General features: G+C 39.7%; 1 protein-coding gene across 2 annotated transcripts in view; it reads right to left on the bottom strand.

Moving 5' to 3' along the window:
- The window catches only part of TMEFF1 (transmembrane protein with EGF like and two follistatin like domains 1), a 99,331-nt gene that overhangs the window by 2,555 nt on the left and 84,678 nt on the right, over positions 1-12,098 (bottom strand). For both annotated transcript variants that reach the window (XM_054258361.2, XM_035253076.3), the window contains one exon: positions 2,423-2,581. In XM_054258361.2, coding sequence (XP_054114336.1) covers positions 2,423-2,581 — 159 coding nt within the window. The remainder of the gene's footprint in view (positions 1-2,422; positions 2,582-12,098) is intronic.

The raw sequence follows: 12,098 nt of genomic DNA, 5'->3' as shown, positions 1-12,098 counted from the left end.
AATCCAAGATAGCAAGATATTCTAGGGGAGGAAATACCACAGTAAAAAGACAAGCCTCAAGGAGAAATCTGTGATCAATTCAATGAGATAGCTCTTCAATCACAGAGACAGTGGGCAGTGAAGACACTGTGACACAGTTAGAAATACACTGTGATGTCTAAGTGGCTATGAGGGCAAAGAGGAGGGATTTGGAGTATAAACAGAAGGTACGTACTTCAATACTGCCTGCCAGGTAATTTTAATTGAGTAGTTGAGGAGTACAGCACAATGGGAACAGAAGGACAGAGCTGGGTAAAAGACTGTTGTAAGAGGCCTTTCCTAGCTCTAGGACCTTAGACCGAGGTACTTCTTTTCTCAGGGCTTCAGTTTCCCTACTTTTTTAATTGAAGGGGTTGAACTCAAAGTGGCTTCCCATTGACTCTAACATCCTTTGAGCCTCTTAAAAATGGCACTATCTTGCTAGGCACGATCCCAGCACTTTGGGAGACCAAGGCAGGTGGATCACTTGAGCTTAGGAGTTAAGATCAGCCTGGGCAACATGGCCAAACCCAGTCTCCGCAAAAAAAATACAAAAATTAGCCAGGCATGGTGGTGCATGCCTGTAGTCTCAGCTCCTCAGGAGGCTGAGGTAAGCCCAGGAGGTGGAGGTTGCAATGATCTAAGATCATGCCACTGCACTCCAGCCTGAACGACAGAGTGAGACCCTGTCTCAAATAAAGGCACTATCTCCAGGCCTCAAACATCATCCCTTACTTTATCTTAATTTTTCTTCTGCCTTCCAAATCATTTATTACCTCACTCCTATTTAACTCTAATGTCTTAAATGGTCTTCCCCCTACCTCACATGTCCACTACTCCAGTGAATTTTTCAGATGACCCATTAATACTCTAAAAAAAATACCAAGTCCTTCTCCTGCTCAAAAACCTTAAACTGCTACAAAATCAAGTTTGAACCCTGCTCCTATGCAATGGTCATACTGGGCAAACATCTTTCCCAAGATGACTTAGCATGGAACCTTTCAGTGGAAAGAGGAATGAATGGGAATCAATCTGAATCCAAACCCAGACAATTCTACTTACTAGCTGGATGATCACAGGCAAATTATTTAACCTCTGAGCCTATATTAAATGGCTATAGCCAGTCCTGCTGTTTAATGTTTTTTCCCTGTCTTCTCTGTTATCATTATTTGTTACCTCATTATGTCCCTACTTTAATCTACCACCCAATTTTATATTCAGCAGTCTTGCCTAAGGGCAGATCATCTGTTCTGTGAAATAAAGCGCATGACTTTAGTGCCTAGGTGTTATGAAAAATATCTGTTACTCGGAGAACTTGTTTTTAATCATTTCTAGATTTATCATTTCAGTTCCCAGGTGGTTGAGACTACTGACGGTCTGGCTTCTATCCAGACCTTGGATAGAAGGGCCATAAATCCATTATGACCTGCCAATATCTGTAGTTGATATGCTTCAACCCTCTGCCCAGAATAATTCAGGGAAGTGGAGAGATGAAGCCTATGAGACTTCTGAACTGAACCTTAAAGAAAAAGGTAAGCAGGAAGAAAAGACATTAGACTGGGAAGCACAAAGACAACACGAACTTGCTGGATTTACTTTGACTTTTCTCAAGTCCAGTTCAGTCTGACTTACGTATTTCCACTCAGTTTAGCAAAGACCCATTTTATGCCATTGTACTCCAAATAAGCCATTTAATTTGTGGCAAATTATTTTATTTATAATAGAGAATTTTAAAGCTTATTACTTATCACTGCAATCCAGAAAATGAAGTAATGCCAACACAATAATACCACAATAAAATTACCTTCGGCATCTGATTTCTTCCTTTCTTACTATATCAACTGTGAGTAAAGTGCATTCTTAGGGCATAAAATACCTCGCAGTTGTGCAGGCCATAAAAATTTTCTGCGTGGCTCTTCTACACATGTGCAGATCATTCTAGAAATTCTGAGCCAGTCATGGTGGTTCACGCCTATAGTCTCAGCTACTCTGGAGGATCACTTGAGCCCAGGAGTTCGAGGCTGCTGTGAGCTCTAACTGCTACTGCCCTACAGCCTGGGTGACAGAGGGAGGCCCTGACTCTTTAAAAAAAAGAAAAGAAAAGCTGCTACTAACATTATTTTCCCAGAATTCAGTGCTCAAAGACTGTATACAATTCTCAGATCCCTAAATTCCTTTATCTCATTAACTATTCTCACTCCCTCTCTGCCAGTAGCCAAGATATACCTGTAACACTGGCAATTAGTTCTTACCCATATTCTAAAGAAGGATAGGAAGAGGCCACTGAAAACCTCAGGGAACTGATCATAGGATTTTTCCTAACAGATTGGTGGCCTCAGAGCATCTATAAACAAACAGCTGCCTGCCTCTAATTTTAAGTGGTATTTCTTACATCATTACCTACCTTGTTATGCACATTACAATTGCTACTATAATGGCGATCTGTACAGCTCCAATAATCGCTGCAATAAGAACATGAGTGAGCTTTTGCCTACTTGGCACTACATAGAGAATACTAAAGTCAGTCTTTTCACAGTGCTGTCCAGTGTAGCCAGATTCACATCTGAAAAGGAAAAAAATATATATTCCTATGAAAATTACAAATTTTGATGCTCCCAAGTTTTTACATTAAAATATACAAAATAGTAATAAAATTTAAACAGGAATAGGAAATCAAGCATTTTCGTACAATCTAGGGGGAAAATGCCATTTGTATATTTCCCTACTGTCTTTTTGTTATATCTACATGGTGCTTCTTTCACCTAAGTTATATCACAATAATTTTAAAGTTGCTAAATATTGTTAATATATCTCTTTTTCGTTATTGCTGCTTTTGCTTTTGGTGTCATATCTAAGAAATTACTGCCTAATCTAAGGCCACAACGATTTACTAATTTTTTTTCATTTTTTAAATTAAACTTACTTAAAAATTGTCAAATAAAATTACATATATTTATCATGTACAACAGGGGTCCCCTATCCCTGGCCCATGACCACTATTGGTCCATGGCCTGTTAGGAACCAGGCCACACAGCAGGAGGTGAATGGTGGCCAAGTAAGCAAAGCTTGTCTGCATTTACAGCCACTCCCCATCACTTCCATTACCACCCGAGCTCCACCTCCTGTCAGATCAGCAGTGGCATTAGATTCTCACAGAAGCACAAACCCTATTGTGAACTGCACACACAGGGATCCAGGTTATGTACTCCTCATGAGAATCTAATGTCTGATGATCTGTCATTGTCTCCCATCAGGCCCAGATGGGACAGTCTAATTGCAGGAAAAACAAGCTCAGAGCTCACACCAATTCTACATTATAGTGAGTTGTATCATTATTTCATTATGTATTACCATGTAATTATAATAAAAATAAAATGCACAATAAATGTAATGCACTTGAATCAGCCCCAAAACATCACCCCCACCCTCAACCCCCAGTCCATGGAAAAATCTTCTTCTATAAAACTGGTCCCTGGCACCAAAAAGGTTGGGGACCGCTGATGTACAACATGACATTTGGAAACATATAGACATTGTGGAATGGCTAAATCAAGCTAATTAACCTATGCATTACCTCGTACAGTTACCATGTTTGTGGTGAGAATACTTAAAATCTGCTCTTAGCATTTTTAAAAAAATAGATACATATAATTTCTAAACAGAAATATAATACTCGATCCAGTAACTGTACTATAGCTAGCTTATCTATTCCCAGTTCTAAGACATGTTCATTATTTTCAATTTTTCACAATTATAAATTACATGTGGTAAACATCTTAGTGAATATGCACTTTTCTATATTTAGTGTTATTCCTTAGGCCTAAATACCTGAAAGTTAGACTATTGAAAAAGTAGATATAAACATTTACAGTTCTCTAAATGGAGCACCAAATTATATTCAAGACACTTTTCAGTGTATAAAATATAAACATGTAAGATGCAGGGGAAAGATGAAAATAAGTTATTAATGACAGAAACAATGTCAAGCAGTCAAGGAGGTGCTAATCTCAGAAATTATCTGAATTTCAATTAAAAGTAGATAAAAAGGCAACTGCATCAGCTGATGATAATTTGACAGAGAGAAATATTTAAGACACTTAACAGACAATTTACATTTTTAAGCTGACAGAAGTGAAATGTACAAATTACCCAGCCTTCAGTTATAATTGATTAAAAAAACATTTGAAGTGTAAAAATGGTGTATGTATTAATGTCCCACAACTCATTAAAAAAATAATTTGAGGCAGTTTATCATAAAGCACACACACAAAAAATAATGTGAGAGGAGGAAAACAGGAAAATCCAGGGGAGGTGTAAGTCTATCAATCCAGTCTCTGAGGTTCCTAGACACCTCCCAGTACGTTTCACACTGGGCTCTACGCTTCCCAGCAAACAACAACAACAAAAAAAAACAAGCAGTTGACAAAGGTACTGTAGGGCATGTAAAATGGTCTGGCAGTTCCTCAAAATGTTAAACTCTGGGTTACCATTTGGCCCAGCAATTCTACCACTAAGCTTTACGCAAGTGAAATTAAAACACGTTCACACAAAAACTTGCAAATCATCATTCAGAGCAGCATTTTTCATAATAACCATAAAGTGGAAAGAACCTAAATTTTTCTGATGATGAGTACATTAAATACATACGGTATTATCCATACAGTGGAATAGTATTCAGCCACAAAAATGAAGTACTGATATGTGTTGTAACATGGATGAACCTAGAAGATATTATGCTAAGTGAAAAAAGCTAGACACAAAAGACCTCATTCTATATGGTTCAATTTATATACACTATCCAGAATAGATAAATCTATAGAGATAGAAAATAAATTAGAGGGTGCCTAGGGCTAGGGAGCATGAGGAGATTTGGGAGTAAAAGCTAAAGGGTATGAGGTAACCTCTTGGGGAGATGAAAATGTACTAAAATTGATTGTGGTGATAGTTGTACAACTCTGTGCATATACTAAACACCAATGGATTGGGAAGGAAGGAAGAAAGGAAAGGAGGAGAGGAAAGGAGAGGGGAGAGAGGGGAGGGAAGGGGAGGGGAGGGAATAGGACAGTTGATACAAAATACAATCTACATAAAATAAAATCAACCAAGTTGTTCAAAAGAAGCACAGTTATTACTGTTATGAAAGTTAAGGGAACTTTATCTCATTGGTCCTCATTTAAAGAGGGCACCTTCTAACATAAAGAACATTATCCTCAACAACACAACTGCAGTAAACTCAATGATATAATGAAGTTTCATGGGATTTTTAAAATAATGTCCTTCACGGTATGCTAATGGCCAATAGTCAAAGCTCAGTAAAATAAAAATGGTTCCATAGGGAGCTGTAACAATGTCCTAGATATGCAGCACTCTAATGGTTTGGCTTAAGCCAAAGATTAAAATCAGAGAATCAAAAAGAATGTATAGGCCATGTATCATTCCTGCAGTTCTCCCTGGATATTATTTTCTCCAACTGACTTTTGGTTATACTATCTGATATGGTTTGGCTGTGCCCCATCCAAATCCCACCTTGAATAGTAACTCCAACAATTGCCACGTGTCATGGGAGGAACCTGGTAGGAAGTGATTATGGGGGTGGGTCTTTCCTGTACTGTTCTTGTGATAGTAAATAAGTCTCACAAGATCTGATGGTTTTAAAAACAGGAGTTTCCCAGCACAAGCTCTCTCTTTGCTGGCTGCTGTCCAAGTAAGACGTGACTTGCTCCTCCTTGCCTTCCTCTATGATTGTGAGGCCTCCCCAGCACATCAAACTGTGAGTCCAATTAAACCCTTTCTTTTGTAAATTGCCCAGTTTCAGGTATGTCTTTATCAGCAGTGTGGAAACACTCTCCCAATACCTACAGTACTAACTTCTAGGTTATTTGTTTTTATTCTGTTACTGCTTAAAGGCAGATCCAGGGGTTCAGTCCTCCACCTTCCACTTTCAACCCACACACCTCCCACAGGCAATCCTATTCACTCCCACTGTCTCATGTGTGAATTCATCATCCATTTACCACAATTATTGAGCACCTGCTATGTGCCACCTACTGTAGTGAGCATTTGGGATGTATCAGTGAACAGAACAGATAAAAGATCCCTGGCCTGCTTACCAGCTACCAGGAGAAGAGTGTCAGTAAACAAAGTAAGTGAATTAAATGGTTATGTTAGAAGGTGATATGTACTACAGGGGATGTAGGTTGTGGGGTGTTAAGGGAAACTGCAAACAACAGATAGCCAGGAAAATTGCAGGAAGGAAGGGTTGCAATTTTAAATAAGGCAGGTAGATTATTTAAGAAAGTGACCTGTAAGTAAAGATTTGAAGGAGGTGAGGAGTCTGCTATGCAGACAATGGGAGGACAGCGTATCAGGCAAAGGAAGAGCCAGCGCAAGTTCCCTAAGGTGGGAGCATCCATGCATGCATGGCATGCCCAAGAACAGTAGGTGTGGCTGGGAGGAGAGCAAGACAGAGAGGTGAAGAGACAAAACTGCGTAGGGTCTTCTGCATTTAGTGAGATGAAGGAACTGCTGAAAGGGTTTCAGCAGAGGAATGATATGAACTGACTTTTATTTTAAAAGGCTCACTCTGTACTTTGGGAGGTGAGGCAAGTGGATCATCTGAGGTTGGAAGTTCGAGATCAGCCTGGGAAACATGATGAAACCATCTCTACAAAAAATGCAAAAATCAGCCTGGCCAATGTGGTGAAACCCCATCTCTATTAAAGGTGGTGCATGCCTATAATCCCAGCTACTCAGAAGGCTGAAGCACAAGAATTGCTTGAACCCAAGAGGCAGAGGCTACAGAGATCAGGCCACTGTACTCCAGCCTGGCAACAGAGTGAGACCCTGTCTCAAGAAAACAGGCAGAAGGCTCACTCTGTCTGCTGTTTTGATTATGGACTGTAGAATATAATCACGGAGGCTATTGCAAAAATTCCAGGGAAATGTTGGCCTGCACTAGGAATAGCACTGGCAATGGAGAGAAGTAATCAAATTCTGGAGATATTCTGAAACAGAATTCCCAGGTGACTGGATAAGAAAGAGAAGTCAAAGATATATCAGAGGAGTGTTTTGTCTGAGCAACTGAAAAGATGAAGTTGGAATCAACTGAGATGAAGAAGGTGGCAGGTAAAGCAGGTTTAAGGAGGGAGAGCAGATCAGAAGATCGGCTTTAGTCCTGTTGAGATTGAGGTGTCAGACATCCATGTGGAAATGTAAAGGAGGCATATGGATCTACAAGTTTCAAATTCAGGAGAGAAGTCTGGGATTTATGTAAATTAGGAGGAATTATTAGCATATGTCATGGAAAGCCCTGAGACTGGACAGAATCTCTAAGAGAAGAGGACTAGGACTGAACCCTGATACACTACTACATTGAGAGGTCAGGGAGCAAAGTGGGAAGCAGCCAAGAAAACTGGAATGTCCAGCAAGGTAGGAAAAACAAGAGACAGTATAATTCTTGACAACAAGTGAAGAATGCATATCACACAGGAGGGGGTGATCTACTGTGTCAAATGCTACTGATCATTCAAAAGTAATGTCACAGTAAGTACTGACCATTGAATTTAGAAATGAGAACAGTGTCAGTGAAGTGTTAGGGACAAAAGCTCGTTGGGGTGAGTTCAAGAGAAATCGGAAGTGAGGAACTGGAGATAGACTTTAGACAACTCTTTCAAGTTCTATGAAAGAAAGGAAAGAAACAGGACTGTAGCTGGTGGGAATGAGAATGAGTTTTTTCCAAGATGGAAGAAATAAAAGTTTATCAATTTATATACTTGATATATACTGATATCAAGTTCTATGATACAGAGAAAAAGGGAGAAGATTGCTGGTAGGTGACAGTGAAAGGGTGTGGAAGTTCTCCTCATATTGTTCCATTTTCTCCATGAACTTGGAAAGAAGATCAATAGCCAAGAGTGAGGATGAGAGCGCAGGTACTGCCAATCTGAGGAGAGAGGAGAAGGTACAAAGTAATCCTATAGGGGAGGAGGGGAATGGATCAACTGCAGCTGTAGAATGACTGCCCTGGCAGAACAATGGGCCCACCTTGAGACCTATAGGTATGTCAGTGTAAGAAGTTAATCTGGTGGTGTGCTTTTCACCGACAGCCATGTGCAGCTGCATGTACAGGTATGCAGTGTGTGGAGAGCTGGGATGAACTAGGACTATGGTTTTATCAAGTAAGTATGATGAAGCAACAGAGGAATGAGGGATTCAAATAAAAGGGAACTATAATGATTGGCCATGGAATTTATGCCAACGAGGGGAAGAGAACATCCAGGGAGTGAGGGACACTGAAAAGGTGAAAGGATCAATAAACTGAAGGGCTAGTGGGATAGAATAGCTAGGTAGAAACTAGAATGGATATGCTACAGAGGGAATGATTCTCAAATGTATGTCTTCAACTACATCTCTCTCATCAGTTCCAAAACCAAAATATATCCAGAGCAGCCCACTAGATATCTGTAAGCAGATATCCCACAGGCATCTTAGACCAAGCACATCAAACTGAACATATCATTTCCCCCAAAACCTTCTCCCTCTTTCCAATGCATTTCCCACTCAATCTTGCCTTAGCCAGAATCCCAGGAGATTCTCCTGACTAACCTCTACCAGGTTAGTAGACTAACCTCTACCAGTTAGTCTCCTGACTAACCTCTATCCAGCTAACCTCTACCAACCCTCACGTTCTCATGTTCATATCCAACCGAATGGGTCAGTCACTGACATTTGTGAGTTCAACCACCTAATGATCTCTCTGCAATCCATTTACTTTCTCAACCTCTCAACAACTCCTTTATACTTAATTCAGGCCCTTACTTCTTATTAAGTCTTCTAAATTTTCTAATCTACTTTCCACAATGTCACCAGAGTGGCCTTCAGACTTGATCGTTTCATTGCTACTTAAAATCCTCTAATGGTGTCTTACTGCCTTTAAAATAAAAGCCAAGCTCCTGGGATGGCCCAGACGTTCCTGTAAGACCTGACCCTTCCTCCAAAAATGTCCCCCACCCATCTTCGGACTGAAGTGCCTTTTCTGAAGTCCCAAATCACCTCATGTATACCTATGTATGATAGCATTGTTCATATATAATTACTTGTCAGTCTCTTCCACCAGACCATATGCTTTTTAAAGGCAAGATCCCTGGATTCCCATCATATTTGAATTTGACACCCCAATATCAGAGAGAATTTGGCATTAATAAGTCAATCAATCAATGAATCAAAAAACAGGTGGGGTGCGGTGGCCCATGCCTGTAATCCCAGCACTTTGAGAGGCTGAGGCGGGTGGATCACCTGAAGTCAGGAGTTCGAGACTAGCCTGACCTACATGGCATAACCCTGTCTCTACCAAAAATACAAAAATTAGCTAGGGATGGTGGTACACACCTGTAATGCAAGCTACTAGGGAGACTGAGGCAGGAGAACCGCTTGAACCTGGGAGGTGGAGGTTGCAGTGAGCCGAGACTGTGCCACTGCACTCCAGCCTGGGCAACAGAGTAAGACTCCATCTCAAAAAAAAAAAAAAAAAAAAAAATCAATGGTGCCATAATGCTAGAAGATTTTAACCTAATAATAGGACTGTGGCTCAAAACTGTTTATTCTTGCCTGTTTACTGCTATGCAAACACATCTCCCTACTAGCAGAAGTGCAAATGATATCATGGCCTGATTCCTACAGATATTGCGCAGACTCAGACAAAAGAAAAAGATCAACTGCTTTTAAGGAGTTATAGTTGTGTAAAAAAGGGATTCTTTGGCATTTAAGATACTCCTCTGGTATGAAAAAAAGGAAAAAATGTATCATCATTACATGTCATTCAAAAATATTTACTGAGTACCTAGTGGGCTAGGTCCTGCACTAGGCACAGGGGAAACAATGGTTAACAAAACAAAGAGCCCCTGACTAATGGGCTCACAGTCTAGTAATATCAACTGCTATTCACTAAGCAGATATACATACCAGGTATTAGGCAAGCACTTTACACATATTATCATGCTTAATTTTAACAACATATGAGATAGATACTATAACTATTCTACTTTAAGCAAGATGAAAATGAGGCTTAGATATTTTATGTAACTTCAAAAGAACACACAGCCAATAACTGGCAGAGTCAGTGTATCCAATTCCAAAGCCTTTAACCTGTATACCATTCAATCTTCTTACTTTCAATTAGTAAAATACTAGAAAATGACCTGGTATCACATCATTATCAGAATATGATCCTTTCTCTCATCCTTCATTTAAGTATCTTGAAAGATGCACCATCCTAAGAGAACCAGATCCAAACTTCTATCAAGATATCCATGCCACTCTGGCACAAACATGGAGTCAACTGTAAGATTTGATTTTAAAACTGGCCTGGGCCAGGAGCAGTGGCTCACACCTGTAATCCTAGCACTCTGGGAGGCTGAGGCAAGTAGAGTGACTGAGCTCAGGAGTTTGAGGCCAGCCTGGGCAACAAGGCAAACCCCATTTCTACTAAATATGTAAAAAAAATTAGGCCAAGCAGGGTGGCTCATGCCTGTAATCCCAGCACTCTGGGAGGCTGAGATGGGCAGATCATGAGGTCAAGAGATCAAAACCATCCTGGCCAACATGTTGAAACCCCATCTCTACTAAAAATACAAAAATTAGCTGGGCATGGTGGCATGCATGCCTGTAGTCCCAGCTACTTGGGAGGCTGAGGCAGGAGAAGCACTTGAACCTGGAAGGTGGTGGTTGAAGGTGAGCCAAGATCACGCCATTGCACTCCAGCCTGGCGACAGAGCAAGACTCTGTCTCAAAAAAATAAAAATAAAAATAAAATAAATAAAATTAAAAAATTTTATATATATATAAAATTAGCTGGGCATGGTGGCATGCGCCTGTAATCCCAGCTACTTGGGAGGCTGAGGCAGAAGAATCGTTTCAACCCAGGAAGTCATGGTTGCAGTAGGCCAAGATCACACCACTGTACTCCAAGTCTGGGCAACAGAGTAAGACTTTGTCTTTTTTTTTTTAAAAAAAAAAAAAAAAAGGAAAAACAAAAGAAAAGAAAACTTGGTCTGTTATTGTTCATACAGCTGAAGTTTTTAAATGTTCACAAAAAAAAAAGAAGAGGAGGAGGAGGCTAGCCCCCTTCAAAGACAAGGAGAACTTTCAATCAGGAAAAAGCAAAAGTCTTACAAAGAAGTATTCAACCATTAACAGTTTACAGTGTTTTGTTTTGTTTCTTGTTATTTAAGCAGGAGGAGAAGGAGGGAAAAAAACAGGAGCAGGGAACTAAAGAAGTAGAAGGATCCAGGAGACTGTATTTTCAATTGCATCTTCTTATTTTTTGGAAAGAAAGATTCACTAGCTTCTAGGTGGACAGAGCAAAAGAAAAGTATAATATTTATCCATGATTTGATGTGTTGACTAAGAAAGGAAAAAAGGATCTGGTCAAATTCTAGGAGGCAAGGGTGAGCAAAATGATAGCAATGTCTCTCTGTCCAGAAACATCACCTGTTCAGCTGGACCAATGTCAAGTATGTGATGAGCTCCTTGCAGCAGCAGCAAAAAGGTGTTTCCACAGACAGGCAAGAGCACCAAAGAACACTAAGTTCATTAGGTTGGGTATCAGAAAGTCTGAGACTTCGTTTTCTTTTTTTTCAGCTCTATTTCTAACTTGCTGTTGACCTTGAACAAGTTACATAACCTGTCTGGAATCAGGGAGTTGAGGATTTACGCCCTTTCCATCTCTCAATTCACACCTGGTTCTTCATCCCCATCCCCATATTTTTAGAAATCTATTTTGGCACATATTTTATTTGAGTTACATGTTCTCTGTTCTTAATACAGTCTTCAGTCACTCAACCACCTTGTGACAGATTGCCTAAAAACCAAAATAGTGTTAAAATATGGCACATTTGTTTTTTATATTAAAAAATGTATATTATATTTAAAATGTTAAGCCCATAATCTCAAAGCTCTAAAAAAAATTGGTTTTGTTTTCTGCATATTACTTGCTAGTTTTTTTTTTTCCAAATGATGCTGCTGATTTTTTACTTGTCTACTACAAATAAATACTACTTTTTGGTAATATTTAGTCTACATTT

The sequence above is a fragment of the Callithrix jacchus genome, chromosome 1 (assembly GCF_049354715.1).
Source record: "Callithrix jacchus isolate 240 chromosome 1, calJac240_pri, whole genome shotgun sequence".
NCBI classification, from domain to species: Eukaryota; Metazoa; Chordata; class Mammalia; order Primates; family Cebidae; genus Callithrix; species Callithrix jacchus.
This window is presented reverse-complemented; position numbering and strand designations above follow the sequence as displayed.